This window comes from Balearica regulorum, chromosome 16, assembly GCF_011004875.1.
Source record: "Balearica regulorum gibbericeps isolate bBalReg1 chromosome 16, bBalReg1.pri, whole genome shotgun sequence".
NCBI lineage: Eukaryota > Metazoa > Chordata > Aves > Gruiformes > Gruidae > Balearica > Balearica regulorum.
Window position 1 is genome coordinate 13,583,296 of NC_046199.1, and position 14,847 is coordinate 13,598,142.

The 14,847-nt window shown below is 41.4% G+C and overlaps 2 protein-coding genes across 4 annotated transcripts in view; one reads left to right on the forward strand and one right to left on the reverse strand.

Moving 5' to 3' along the window:
* The window catches only part of APCDD1L (APC down-regulated 1 like), a 26,648-nt gene extending 16,406 nt beyond the window's left edge, over positions 1-10,242 (forward strand). Inside the window, exon 4 of the mRNA XM_075768255.1 lies at positions 526-10,242. Within this exon, the coding sequence (XP_075624370.1) occupies positions 526-1,290 (765 nt within the window). The 3' untranslated portion in view covers positions 1,291-10,242. The remainder of the gene's footprint in view (positions 1-525) is intronic.
* VAPB (VAMP associated protein B and C) overlaps positions 3,623-14,847 on the reverse strand; it is a 39,287-nt gene continuing 28,062 nt past the window's right edge. For 2 of the 3 annotated variants that reach the window (XM_075768257.1, XM_075768258.1), the window contains 2 exons: positions 14,801-14,839; positions 3,623-12,710 (listed from right to left, as the gene is read on the reverse strand). In XM_075768257.1, coding sequence (XP_075624372.1) covers positions 12,552-12,710; positions 14,801-14,839 — 198 coding nt within the window. In that variant the 3' untranslated portion in view covers positions 3,623-12,551. The remainder of the gene's footprint in view (positions 12,711-14,800; positions 14,840-14,847) is intronic. The other variant, XM_075768256.1, reaches the window with a different exon arrangement.

Below are 14,847 nucleotides of genomic sequence, written 5' to 3' on the forward strand. Positions count from 1 at the left end.
CAGGGGCTCTGTGCAGCGCGGGGGACGCGGTGCTTCTGGCTGCCCTGGAGAGGCTGCCAGCGGTGGGGTGTAGCGCAGCCGCAGAAGCCTCCCCTCGGTAGGGTTTCACAGCCCTTCGCATTGCCAGAAAGACTGCATCGTTTTTTCTGACGCGGTGGTGTAGCTGACAGCTCCCAGCACCCTCATCCGCACCGGGGGTACGCGCAGCAGCTTGCGGTGGGAAATTTGTGGGGGAACAGCCCGGATGGCCCGGGGGAGCGTTCCCTGCCCTTGCCCCGTCCTCCTCCCCGCAGCCTGTCCTCAGCAGCCCCGGCACAGGGCAGGGCACAGACCTCTCCGTCCTTCCCGGCGTACCAGAATAGCAAAGAGCCAGGGCAGCGCTTTATCTCACTTAATCTGCTTGGATGTCTTGGGCCAAGTTCCCTGCAGCTGAACAGCCTGGTGCAGCAGGCTCAGCTTTTAAAATATTCTGAGAGGGTTTCTTGTCTGTCAGTTTACAAAAACATTATTTTTTGTCTTCTGCAGCACCACGTGCATCCTTGCCCGGCCTGTGGGATTATATACAGAGCTGATGAACACCACCCACCCATACTACCCGTCAGAGCTCAGCTGCCAATGCAGCTCAGCGGCAGCTGGGTGAGCACCCACTGCGAGGTCCGACCCGCGGTGCTTTTCCTTACCAGGTACTTCATATTCCACGGTAACAACCACACCTGGGAAGGTTACTACTATCACTACTCCGACCCACTCTGCAAACAGCCGACTTTCACCATCTACGCATCCGGGCGTTACACTCAAGGCATCCCCTCCTCCAAAGTGCGAGGTGGGACAGAGCTGGCTTTTAAAGTCACGCAGGCTCGGGTGACGCCGATGGACCAGGTGACGGTGATGATGCTGAATTCCTCGGAACCGGGAAGCTGTGGGCTGACAAGCTCCTGGAGTGCTGGGGTGGAGCAGGATATAACACCCACAAACGGGTGTTTGGCTTTGGGCATCAAGCTGCCCCACACCGAGTATGAACTTTTCAAAACGGAGCAAGACACCAAAGACCGCAGCCTGCTGTACATTGGCGAAAGGCCCACGGACGGATCCAGTCCTGACAGCCCAGACAAGCGACCCACGTCGTATCAGGCACCTCTGATTCAGTGTGCTGGAGCATCAGAGGAATTCTCTAACTATGTTAGTCTAAAATACTTGGGAAAAAAGGATGCTAATGGGAGCAAAGCACTAAAACCTTTGCCTGTGGCCTTTTTATTGTTTATAGCACTTCTGTTTTTAAGATGGGACTAGTTCTCTATTCAGGTACAGCACAGAATTCAGATAGTCTTGGTGCTAGCGTGATTTTTATATCCTTCAAATGAGCACATCTGGAATCAGTTTTACTCAGATTTGGAAACACTTTTTAAAAACACTCAACAGCAGTGAACGAAGCCAAGAAGATATGCCTGACTACACGCCGTTTGTCCTGTGGCTTTATTGCCTAATCTCCCCTCTTCTTCATGTACAAACTTAATGTAGTGACATGGATGCGCTGCACATGGCAATAGATAATTTAGCAATATGAGGGGGGGAAGAAGCAACATCAATTACAATTGCTGCTTTGAGCTTTTGACATTGCTAAGATTTAATCAAGAGCGCGATTCAGATGCAATTCAAACATCCAAAGTGTCAGCTGCTGAGTTTCGCTGAGGTTAAGTTCCCTCTCATCATACTCCTTATTGCTGTTCTTGCAAATTTAATGTGCAGTCAGTCAGCAACAGATAAACAGCCAGCGAGTGCTCTTGACGAGGGCACAGCTAATCATGCCTTTCTCAGTTTACAGACATTGTCTGTAGTTTTTGTGTGTTTGTACACACGCAAAGATGCAGCGTAAAATCTTCAGCTTACGCACGTACAAGAAGCAGCCCTCAGAGCATTACCTCCCCAGACTGTTATGCCTGACCCTGCTCATAAAAGAAGATACAGAAAAACGGAAAGGGCTTCTCTGCACAACCGCTCCAACCTTCAGCATTACCTAGCCGCAGACGCTGCATCCTTGCTGCATTATTCTGGCTTTTCCAGTGCGGTACTGGCCTGCGCTCTGGGACGCCCGCGTGGCCCCGTGTCACTGTGTGCCTTGTCCAGCAGGCAAAGGCACTGCCAGGCAATCCCCGCTCCTGCTCGCCGAGCGAAGCAAAATCTTCTCAGGCCATGTATTTTCACTGTCTCCTCTTTAGTAAGTGTACTGGCATACCAGTTGTTAATCCAGCTCTCTTTTTCAATGAAAATGTCACTTCCAGCCTCATACCTGTAAAGATGGTTTATAAATCTGCCTCTAGTGAACAACGGGCTGAGGAGAGACTCGAATCAGACAGCAGAGTCAGGTCAGACTGATTTCTGCTGACAAGAAGGACAAACTAGGAAATTATATTCCCTGTCTGCTGCAGCTAAGAAGCATATAACTTACTTGGAGAAGCTCTCCTCCCAGTAGCGAAATCCTTTCCACATAAGCCTATATATCTTACTCACAAAGGATATTTTGGTAAACCAGCTATGCAACAGCTACCTACTTAATGCTGTATTTACGAACTTGCAGCTTGTACTTAGATAAATTATGGGTTTTATAACATAAAAATACTTTGGGGGGATCTGTACATTAACTAATAATTCAAATGAGATGCTTATTAAATGCATACAATTGTGACATAAATGTTGTCGGCATGTTCACGTGTTCCAGGCACGATCAAGTATTAATCCTGCACATAAACAGTTACACTTCTAAGATGATACACAAAAAGGCCAACCTCAGCTACCTTGACAATCAGCGGAGAAGGAGATTTTTCCAGGGTTGGCTCAGCAGGCAAAACTCCTCCCTCTGTTCCTGAGGGTTGTTTTTTGTTGCCTGCTGCTGCGTGGAGATCCACGGGCAAACGTTCCAAGAACTGGAAGTGCACTTTGGGGAACGTGGCATCTCCTTTAGGATGTCCCCACTGAGCTGCTACGAATTGGGGCAAGCCCAGGGCAGCACGGCTGCATCTCACGTGAGCCATGCACGCAGCAGGTTTCCCTTCGGCAGACCTGCTTCCATCGCCATGCTGCAGCCTAGAGGAAAGGCCTCCATCACTCAAATCTGGAAAGCTACGTCTTTGTGCAGGACCCAAAGATGTCCCTGGCAAGAACAGGGAACAGCCTCGCGCTGTCTTTGGAAGGGGGTGGAGGAGGGGGAAGGCAATTCCTGCTCTGCATTTTACTCCCAAGAATGAGATTTGTGTGCAGATACATTTCCATACTACGTACACGAAAAAAAGTATTAAACTTAGCAAGTGTTCAGATATCGCGTGGTGTAAAAAGCCCTGGAAGACCGCGAATCCTCTCAAAGTGGTGCTGGGATTAACATGACGTAAGAAGTTACAAGCCAACGTCACATACTTACGCAACAAACGCCTGAGAGCCCCACAGCCGCCCGTGGCAGGTCGGGCACCGCTCGGCTCCCGCAGCACCGGGTGCTGGGACGCAGCTCTGCACCGCAGATGGGCTACGCTGCCTGAACCTCCCTAGGAAAGGCTCATCGGAGCCTCTTTGTCCTCTGTTCCCCCCCTTTAAAATACTTCTGAAAGAAAAGAAAAAAGCCATGAAAAAGCTATTTGCATAAATATCATAACTTTTATTGTTCTGTTCACAGTTTTTGGAGAAACATTCCTAAATTACACAGTTACTCTCTCTTAAGAATTTGTGCCTTTTTCCAATTTGAATTTGCCTGGCTTCGATTGCCAGTCAGCGATTCTTGTTGTGTTGCTCTTTTTAAGCTTGGAGAGCCGCAGTGTTCAGTATTTTCTCCCCGTGAAGGTACTTGTGCACTGTAATCAAGACATTCTCCATTTTGGTAGATAAACTCAGCCAACTGAGTTTCTCTCTCACCCTCTCTAAGGCATTTTCACACTCCACCAGTCATTTTTGAATCTTTTTTTGCATCCATTCCAATTACTCAGCTTCTCTTTTAAAATGTAAATATCCAAATTGCATCCAAAATTCCCAACTCTCGCAGCTGAGACATACAGAAGTATAATCACTTAATGCTAACGGTAATTAAAACCAAGAACACATTCTTACTCATTAGTCTCTCACCCTGGGACTGCGCTGGGAACGCATGTGGAGCTCTTACTCACTCTGGTCCCAAGTACGGATATTTTTGCCACGTCAGCGTTTTATCAGTATTGATTTTGCATCTACTTTCACCAGCGATCTGGAACCACGGAACGGTGTCGGGTCCCAGCAGAACCCTTCTATAAGCATCCCTATTTTGCTCTGGTTCTCTTTAAACGTCCTTCCAGAAGGTCTGATTGTCAGAAAACACCAAGCTTTGCAGGGGCCCAGATGTACTCAGCTCCCTCTGATCCCAAAGAAAACCAAAAACCAAAGGTAGAATGAAACGATTTACATCATGCTCCTATGTTAACATTCATCTCCTCCTCCATCCCTTCCCTGGGGGTGTTGACCTAGCCAAGCACCTCACCTGGGCGTCCTCTCCTGTTTGCCATCCCTCTCATCTGCGGGTCAGACTGCCCCAGGAACCTCCCTCAGAAATACTGGTACAAGGTTTCTAGACCTCATGAATTTACAATTTTAATTTTAAATATTGAACATTGCTCATGAATTACACCACCTTTCCAATTCTCTTACATCATCACTAGCAGTTTTACCACCTGCATCTAGTAGTGGTCCTTATCCTACCGCAAAGACTTCCTCCTCCAACCCATACATTCCTCTTTTCCTTTGGCTATTGCTTTCCTTATTAATTTTCTGCACTTCATAACTCTCATTTTGAGTTGATTGCTGTCTGCTTCCCTTTTTCTTATTTGTTTTATATTACTTTACATCTAATTTTTCCCTTCATTTCATCACTGAAATAGGATGGGCAGTTAGCCAAAGTTGTCCCCCTTCTCGATGGCAAAATTGTTGGGGTTTTGGCCATTTAATAGCTTTCACTTAGAAAACTGCCAATTCTAATTCAGTTCTCCATCTCATTTCTTCTTCACTACCAGAGTTGATATGAAATTTGCTCAGCTATGCCTTTCTGAAGCACCAATTACGTTTATTAGCAGTTTGCATGGCTGTACGCCTAGCTCCAATGTAATTGGGATTCCACGGCAACCACCAACTTCTGGTTCTGCGATTCATTTATCTTTATCTGGCATAAACAAGACAAATCCAAACACCTTAATGTTTCATGTCTAACACTGCATTAGAAAAACAGGTCTAGGACACAAACAAATGTTAGTCCTGACTACTGGATTCAACTGTAAAATCAATAGATACGTTTTTATTGTACCTGCGAAGAAAAACCAGGCTAACAGAAGCACTAACAGGTTAGTACCAGCCAAAAGTCAATGATAACAGGCACACGTGTCTTGGAAACCTCTTCCCCATTCAGTCCTTATATAGTACTTTTCAAAAATCTAATCATTTTTTTAACCACTCCAAAAAGCAGAGGAAAATAAAATAATTTTCAAACACTCCAAATACATTTACCAGCTTCCTGCGCTAAGTCTGAGCATGGAAGTCTTCTGTACCTTCTTTAATATCAGAAGCTTCAGACAAGCTGCCTTTGCAAAGCAGGCACAAAAATTTAAAGCATGAGCTGAATTTGCCGGACAAACATAGTCATGGGTCTGATCTCCACACAGCTCAATTAACAATAACTTATTTTTCCAATTAGCCACCTTCACGCCCCACGGTTTAAAATACTGTAGAATGTGTTTTGCATTCTAGATTTCTCAATTCTTAAACTGAAACAAAACACACAAAGTTTTAAAACACTTTTGGATGCATTTACAGCATTGAGCTAGTGCTTTGCTTGATAAACAATCCCCGCTGAATACAAAAGCACGCTAGTTACTATAAATAAAACTGCTACATTGAAATGGCAGAAAAATGCTGGGGACAGAAAGGAGATGGCTGGCAAGACTCATTGCTCAACCTCCAGAGAGCAAAGAGGAAAAAGGAACGAATTTGATCAAAGCAGCAGCAGCAGAAAGGTGAGTGGTTCCCTAGGGTGGATGGGAAAAGGCATCTGGGGCCAGAGTGAGACATGTCAAGGGAGCCGTGGGCCTGAAGTCCGGGTCAGGCAGTCGGGGAAGAGCAAGACTAGAAGGGCAATGGGAAGAAAGAGATGGAAAATAAATAGGTAGCAGAGAAGAAAAGGCATTTAAAGATGCTGGGCTGAACATCAGTTCCTTTGCCAAGGAGCAGTGAAGGAACAAGGATGACTTGGATGGAACCAAAGGGCTGAGGGAGGGAACGGAGTGAGATTTGACAGCTCAGGCAGAACAGATCAGGAAAGAAACTGAGCTGGAGAGTCTGCAACCTTCACAGAAACGCTCTGTTGGGCTCAGAACTGAAGCGGAAATTCCTGGCTCCAGTCACAGTTGTGTGCAGCCAGCCAGTGAAACGTGGAAACAGACCCTGCTGCTGCAGCTCCCTTACTCACCTCCACACTGGATGCTTGGGTCAGGAACAGGCGCCCGTACGCAGAACATAGAGGATTCAGTCCTGACACACATGTGGCTTACACCTAATACTATCATGGTGCCATTTTTTAAGTTCAACTTTTAAAACCCCAATTATACGTATCTTAAGAGAACTTAAGATTATATAAGGTCAGGCACGCAAAGTTGGGCGGTTTTAGACACCATCGGGGCGGCCTTGGCTCGCTTTCCGACCAGGGACTGAAAGCTTGATCAGACAGTTCAACGTGCTCACAAAAAACGCCTGAACTAACAGGGCACAAACTTGGCTTTGCCATTTCCTAACTTCTGAGTGCTTGACTTCATACCGCCTTAATAAAGGCCTTTCAAAAGTAGTTGCGTGTGGATAATTGTGTGTGGGAATTCTGCCAACTCAAACACGAGGGAGTTCAAGAAGCTTTTCTAATCTTGTGAGTTTATCCACTGAAGAAAAAGATTTGATTAAAAAAATGAAGTACAGCTAAAGTGGGAACAATACTTTACTACAGGCTGTGCTTCAGTTCTTCACAGGCACTTCGAAAACTTGAAAAAAAGTCACAAAATTAGGAACTTATTAAATAGGAATGAAATGTACTGATGCAGAAACAAACAGAAATGCCAGATGTATAATGTCAACTTGTAATATGCGGCTTCAATTAATTCTTCTTAATTCATTTGTTTTCTTAACTTCTTTTGTTTTGCCATCTGGAAAAGGCCATTTTCTAATGACAGATCATAGCAGGAAAGATCCAAAGTTCAAGTTTGCTTCACGGAAAAGCAGCCTTGGTTCTGTGCTCGCGGACTCAGTGTCCCATTTTGTAGCTTTCACTCACGCAGAAGCTTCAGGACAAACTTAGGCCTGGACTGGGAGGCAAAAAGATCTACGTGGAAGTTTAGTAAGGTTTTCAAAAGTTTTACTCTTCAAAGTAGAAACATGAAAGCAGTGCGGTAAAAGGAAATGAAGCCACAGGAAACAGCAGAGTGACAGGTATATAGTCATTTTGGAAGCGTGCAAATGCATGCTTATTAGAATATTACATATAAGAGATTTCTGGTTGGTTCTTACTTGTGTTATTTGAAAAAACAATCTACATCTATCCAGTTAAAAAAAAAATCAACCCATTAATAAAACAAACACATTTTATAGTTAAGCAGATTTGAGTAGTGGAAACGACAATTACTTTGTCCTCTGAAGCTAATCAAAATAAAAGTTAATAACAGCACAATGAGCAATGCCACTTTTGCACTGACACCCATTAGACAAAGCAATTCACTATACATGAAGCTGTCAGCATAATATAAAGAAATCTTAATTGGGCATGGTCAAAGGATCAGCATTGCCCTGCTTGAACAACAAATCCCACTGTTTGTCTAACTGTAACAGACGATTGATACCAGCACTGCATCCCACTGTCATCTTTTAACTGCTAGGTTTTGCTATATGAGCAAGCAGCCTTGCTCAGTAGTTGCTTTTCTTTCTCAAATGCCTAAACATTGGTTTATAGAAATATTTTCCAATTAGTAAATTAAATTTGTAGACATGTATCTGATTACAAAGAATAGTAACTTCCACATACGGTATTGAACTAGTCTCACTCCTGTACAAATTACTTTCTTCTTTTTATATTAGTGTTTCTGACTCAACTCCCCCCTCCAAAATCTCAAGTATCTGTACTGAAATTCACCCACCACCTGCCCCTTCTCAACTTGCTCACTTGAGGATTTGAGTAATGGATGTAAACCCATTTTCAAACAATGAAAAAGCGGCTCTCCGCCCCCAAGCTGCTCTTGTGCTGCTGTGAAGTACTATTGCAGCTGTAACACAGCCACAACAAACATCGAGTTCAGAGTGCTTGTTTTACATGTTCTTTAATTTCAAACAGAGGGATTTTTGGTTGTTTTTTCTCAGTTACTTTATATATAAAACAGAACTCAGGATATGGCATTTCAGGACATCACGTAGAGCAAAAGAAGTGTAGTTTCAAAAGCGTAAAATACTACAGTTAAGTCACTATAGTGCCAGAGAATTAAGAAGTGTTCCCATTCAGAGATGAGTGTCATACACATTTTCTAAAGAAAAGGGATGACAGTTTTCTTTCATTAGGCAACTGCAACATCAAGTATCTTAAGACATTAACAATCCATTTTTGTGTGCACACCACTATGTAAATATGCTAAGTCAAGATTATAATAAGAATTGCAAGTTTACATGTGTAGTGAATAGAAACCCTTTATAGTTTATTGGTGAGAAGAAACTAGCCATTTGCAAAGTGAGGTTTCAACTTTATCCCGCTAACAGCATTTCAGGACAAAAACGTTACATGGAATACCACCATCAAGCTATTACAATCCTGTATTTTTAGAAAATGACATTATGGTACATCAATCCCTTGTAACGTGACACACGTGGTATTATCTCACCCTTCAATCCCTAAGGCTATTCAACAGTAACTTGAAACTGGGTGCCTAGCTTGCACGTGCAATTGTTCCAGTTGTGCACTCACAGCTGACAACTGCCAATGCAGAGCAATAGCTATCCTCAGTCATGCACGGAATATTTGCTTTAAGATGCGGATAACTACATGAAAATAGTAGAAACCATTTTCCATTCATTTCCCAGTACTAGGCTTCAAGAAATTTTAGATAGATCTATTTATACCACATCTGCCCAGAGAGTGCAGACAGGAGTGTAAAGCTCCACAAAATGAAGACTACCTAAGCAGCCTCTACTGGCTTACAAAAATTAACAATAAATGTATTTGCAAGTGGGCATCTTATAATAACAGTAAGGACAATAATTAGATTAAGTAATAACTTGATTTCTACTATCATGTATCAATTACTGTTTTCTAATATCTGGTACGTGAGGACACCAGACAATAATCTTATTTAGAAACTCTATGTTTCATGCATAACTTCTTAAGATACACAATGCCCTCCAGAACAGTTCACTTTCTGTGAATACTTCACGAAAACATTTGCTCTGGTGTCATCATGTAAGGAACAACTCACAAGAGATCCAGGTGGCTTAAGAACATCCGTCCAATATATTTTTGCAATGTATCTACAGACTGGCCTTTTAGGAACCTTGGAAGAAAAATCATCTTTAGATTTCTTTCCACTGCATACGAAAGAAGGGTCCGGTCAAAAAGACAGGTAGCAAGGATTCCACTGATCAGCTGTTTTCTTTTAAGCTCACAAAGGCAAAGCACTACTCTGACAATTCAGTGCTACTGTCTGTTCAGGCTGTTGTCAGAAACGGTTAGGAAAGACCTCAGAATTTTGTTAAGTTCCAAAATATAAGCAGTTACTTTAAGTGTCTTGTTTAGGACTGATGGTGTGGGTCAGCCCCAACCACAGGCTACAGTCAGTGCCAACAGCTCCTTAACTCACTAGGGTCCTCCGTTTGTTGCTCTCCTCCATCACGTGCATGTAAGGCATCTAGCAAAGCATGAGAGTGTTTTCTGGGACCTCTTTGTAATCCTAGAGTGTAAACAACAGGAACAACTTTGCTCACAAATGATTTAAAGTTCCAAGTTGTCACAGATCTCTACATGACTCCTGAACTCTGGAAGGAGGACAGACATTCTGCGGGCTTTCCCCTTCATCTGGGAGCTGCCTGTGCCAGCAAAGTCAGCTGTGGCAGCTAACAGCGTGTGTAAAATTTACCTGGAACGTTATTACAGACTCACAGGAGACTACTTTAAAGCTTCGATCCTCCCCATTTGCCCTGAAAAGGCAGTGATCTTTATTTTTTTTTTTTTAAACAAACTTTTTGGAGGCTGTTTTTCAGCAGAACAAAGGGGTCTCAAAAATTTAGTATTTTTTTAAAAAGCAAATTAGGAATTCAGCTCTTCTGATAACGCGTTTTTAGTGAGATCAAGATATTTACAGCCTCTTAAAAAACATCCCCATATAGCTCGGTCTTCCTTCAGTAAGGGTTTTCTCTAATGTATTCTTCAAAGCCATGAAAACTAATTTTGCAACATCACTTACAACCTTGTCTTTCTGAAAAAGTTTTTTTTCAAATGTTTTACATAAAAGTTTTCATTAGCTTTACTGCCCGGAAAGTATCTTCTGCTTGATCAGTTCTGCCCGATTTGTCACACTGAACTCACCACTTCATTCTTTCCAGCTCATGTCCCATCTTCTCTGCCCTTTACAGGCATACTTTAATAGCTTCCATCCTGAGTGGACAAGGCACTAGCATTTGAAAATGCTAAAGATACACCTCTCATTTCTGTTGAATCTTCTAGAAGTACCTCCAGAGCTGTGTTCGTAAGCTGAACACACCAGTTCAGATTTTTTTTCCCCCCTATTTTCTTATTAAACCTCACATAAAATTTATTTGCACTTGCAAAGCAGGAAACCCTTGAGACACAAGGGGAACAAATAAAGGTCAAGGAGGGTAGTAGACAGGCTGCAGCCCAAACAGCTTTCTCAAGAAGTCACAGGAATAACAAAGGAATGAAAGAAGTCACTTTTAAAAGACGTATCTTAATCCCGAAAGGTGTTACAAAAACTTTTGTTACCGACAGTTTTTAGACCTACCATCTCAGAATACATGGGAATTTACCTGCTCAAAAGCTATTTCACCTACTGAAGTTCAACATGTTGAAACACACTGAGTTCATGTATTTTGTACCGAAAATACGCTTAGAAACAAAATTACCTTAACCTTACTAACCAATGCTAACAAGCCCCTGAACTACTGAACCCAACTAAACTGAAAAATGGGAAGTTACCTTGTACCTCAGCAGGCAGCATGGTTACTCTGAACACCACTTACGTGTATCAGGCTCATGATGGGGTGGTTTGGATTGATTTTAAAATTAGCCTGGAAAAAAAAAATCATCCTGAAACAATGCTGCAAGTTTCCTTATGTCATAAACAAACTAAGTTGAAACAGAGAATACTGTTTCCTCCCCCCCCCTCTAAAACTGTGAGAACATGACAAAAGTAACAAAGGAAACATTAATTTGGGGGCTTTATTTAATTTTTCTTTCTTTTTTTTTTCTTCTTTTTTTTTAAGATGCTACATAGTCAAACAGGATTGGTCTTTTACGGCATAGGACTAATTTACTACTAATATTTTTTCCCCTAGATAGACTTATTTACATACAAAAACAGTTTCCTGACCACTGTTTCTCCAATGCTCAGATGATCAAAACTCCCAACAATTGTGTAGTGCCCAAAACACCAGGAGGCAGAAGAATCTAGCATCACTGCAGCAGCAAATTTTTAGTTCTAGTCACTGGCTTTAAACAGATGCCTTTTCATACCATATAGTATTAGTCAATTTTGTGACAATAAGGAAACATGAGATGAAATACATTAAATAAGTTAAATATGCATTAAACATCTCTGAATAACATTTCAATTCAACTAAATGAACCAACAGCAATGTAGCTTGGTCCCTTTATGAGAACAAGGCATTGACCTTTATTCCAAATGAGCGTCATACCAGTCAATATATGCCTCTTAATGATGCCTAGCACATTCAGCGTTGCCACATACAAGTCTTTTCAGCTTCTCACTATTCATTTAAGTGCCAAGAAATTGGTAACTTGCACAGAGTTGAAGACACTGACAGAAACTGTTAAATTTATGAGCAGAATGGTGGATTAACGTATTTTACAGAAGTTATCAACACCTCCTGCCTAACCCAGCTCCAAACATCCAATAGGGCCAGCTCCAGCAGTGGAGGAATAGTTTTTTTTCTATTTTTCCTTTTTTTTTTTCCTTTTTTTTTTTAAAAAGAGGTAATCCAGCAACATGTACCAGGGTCTAAGAATGTTTAAAATGACATACACAATATTCCATTGTAGTGTTAAATCATGATCATCTCCCCCCCCTTCATCACTGAAGCATATTCTCCTTCAATCATTCACTCATTGTACATTTTAAACTTTCTAGATTATGTTACATAGTATTTGTGCAGGGGTAATTTAAAGGCAAGACCTGTGAGATGTCATACATTAATTTTTTTTTAAACATTGTTATGAATAAATTTAATCCAATGATATGGCAGAACCATCAAACCAATTTACAATTTCCAGCATGCTGCCTCTACAAGGCTATTTTTCCTATAATTACACCAAAGACAAAGAACAAAACCACCAAAGCAAGTAGTCTGGAGCTGAGCCCTTCGTCCTTGACAGCAGCTGCAGAAGCAGATATTGGGTTGTTTGTCTGGGGTGCCTTCCTCATCCGCAGTCCGTCTTCTTCCTAAAGGAAGATATACTGATTACTGAAAACAACAACAACAAAAGCTTTAAATGTTCACCCTTACCATATTTCTTTTCGGTGGGCATAATAAAATAGGTGAAAGCTAATTTACAGCTAATTTAGAGCTCTATTTCTTAGCTAATCCTGAAAAGGAAAGGAATTCTGTACCTACAGACTAGCAGAGCAAAAATCCCCTGTTTTTGGAAGTTTTCTCCTGTTGACTAAGGTAACAGGGGAAGCAATGAGGAAGCCTGCAAGAACTTGTCCAAAGTCTGGAGACAGCTCCAGAACTTCAAAAACAATGATGGAGGGAATGGCACAAAGATGCTTTTCTTGCTCTGTAAGCAAACGTGGTGCTGTTGGGGAAAATGCTTTTCAATATAACTAAGACAGGTTGTGAAAAATATACAACTTTAAGGCAATTATACCATCATTCCCCTAGTTAGATGTCACAAGCATATTTTACCAGCATTTGAAGGGAAATCTATTTGCCCCATCATATTAACGCTGACATTTTGACATGAAACTAATGGCAATAATTAGGATATTTTCTTGGTATGAGTTTGACAGCTCTTGATTTAAAGATGTATGAGACAACAGATAAAAAACCATCGTGACACCAGATATTATCATTTCAAGTGGAGATGATGTTGCCCACATCTTGATCTAAACTGCTGTGCAGCACAGCTGTGTGTTAGCACACTCCATTCCACACACACACAGCAGAGATGGTAAAGCCAGCCTTTTGTGACCTAACTTGTATACAGCTGAAGCAACAGTGTTAGACTTTATGTGATACAGTATTACAGTGCAAAAGTATAAGACACTGAAGCAAAAGCCTCCGGTCTATGCATAAAAAAAATAGTCACAAAAATAAAATCGTAATAAAAGTTACTGCAGTCTTAAAAATTGTCAGATAAGTGAAACTCAAAAGACTCAGTGTATGGTGCTGCTGCTCACTTTTGAATTTAAATGGGCACCTACTATTCTGGAATAAAATACTTCTATTTTTTTAAAAATTATTATTTATTAAAAGTCACGGACAACCCGATACCCCATTACTGCTATAAGTCTGGATAGGGACAACTGACTTTTCTATACAATAAAATGTTGTTTACCTATACAGTAATTTTACTGCTAAAAACAACACATTATCATTTTAATTACTTTAACTTCCTTTTGACAGTGACTCTAGCCTGACATTGACAGCACCTGGTGGCTGGCAGCAATTTAACATTGTTTTCTGATCTTTTACAGATGTTTCTAACACTCCACAAAGGGAACAAACAGCTCACCATTTTAAGATGTTACTGTAAGACATCAGCTCAATTCTAAGTATCTCCTGTAGAGTGTTTATTCAAGACTGATTTGCAAAAAATAAAATAAAATCATATAGTACTTATAATATTGTGAGACGCTGAGCAAAACAAGAACACAAGGAGAAGGTAAGGTCATGTCTCAGCTATATACATATACTATTTCTATGTGCAAAACAAAACTGGTTTACAAGTGTTTAAAGAATTTCTTCATGCCTCAGCCAGCCAAGCAGCATCAGAGCTGACAGAACAGAGTTCCTTTCATTAGGCTCCAATAGTCACAAATTTTCACTGGTGCTGTTATCTATGAAACTAGACATTTACAACAAATAAAACTACTGTAAAAAGTTTTTCAGCATGGTGATAAAGGCTTCTCAATTACTCGATTTCACAGTGATGTGCTGGATATGACAGGAAGCACATTTCCTATTAATCTGTCTGTGGTCATTTCAACTACATATTATAGGTGCAATTACTAAAACAGCATTTGCACAATACTGCCCTCAAGCTCCCACCAGTTTGAGAGAACAGGGCCAAATCCAACACTAAGGGCTTAATTCAGACTGAGAAAATTAGGTAGGAAAAGAAAAAAAGAGAGGTAATTCATTACTTTGAGTTGCTATCCAATCAGTCTCTCTGACTGCATGACTTGTGTGCTCCTTTCAAAGGAAGCATTGAGTTCAACACTTTTTCTCAGTTTATAGACAGAAACCTAAATTATCTTTTAATTTACAGACAATGTTAAAATATTGTGCCAAGGCCAGATAACCAAACCTTTAAGTTGAAAACTTCTTTTTCAGGAAAGGGATAAATCTGGAAAA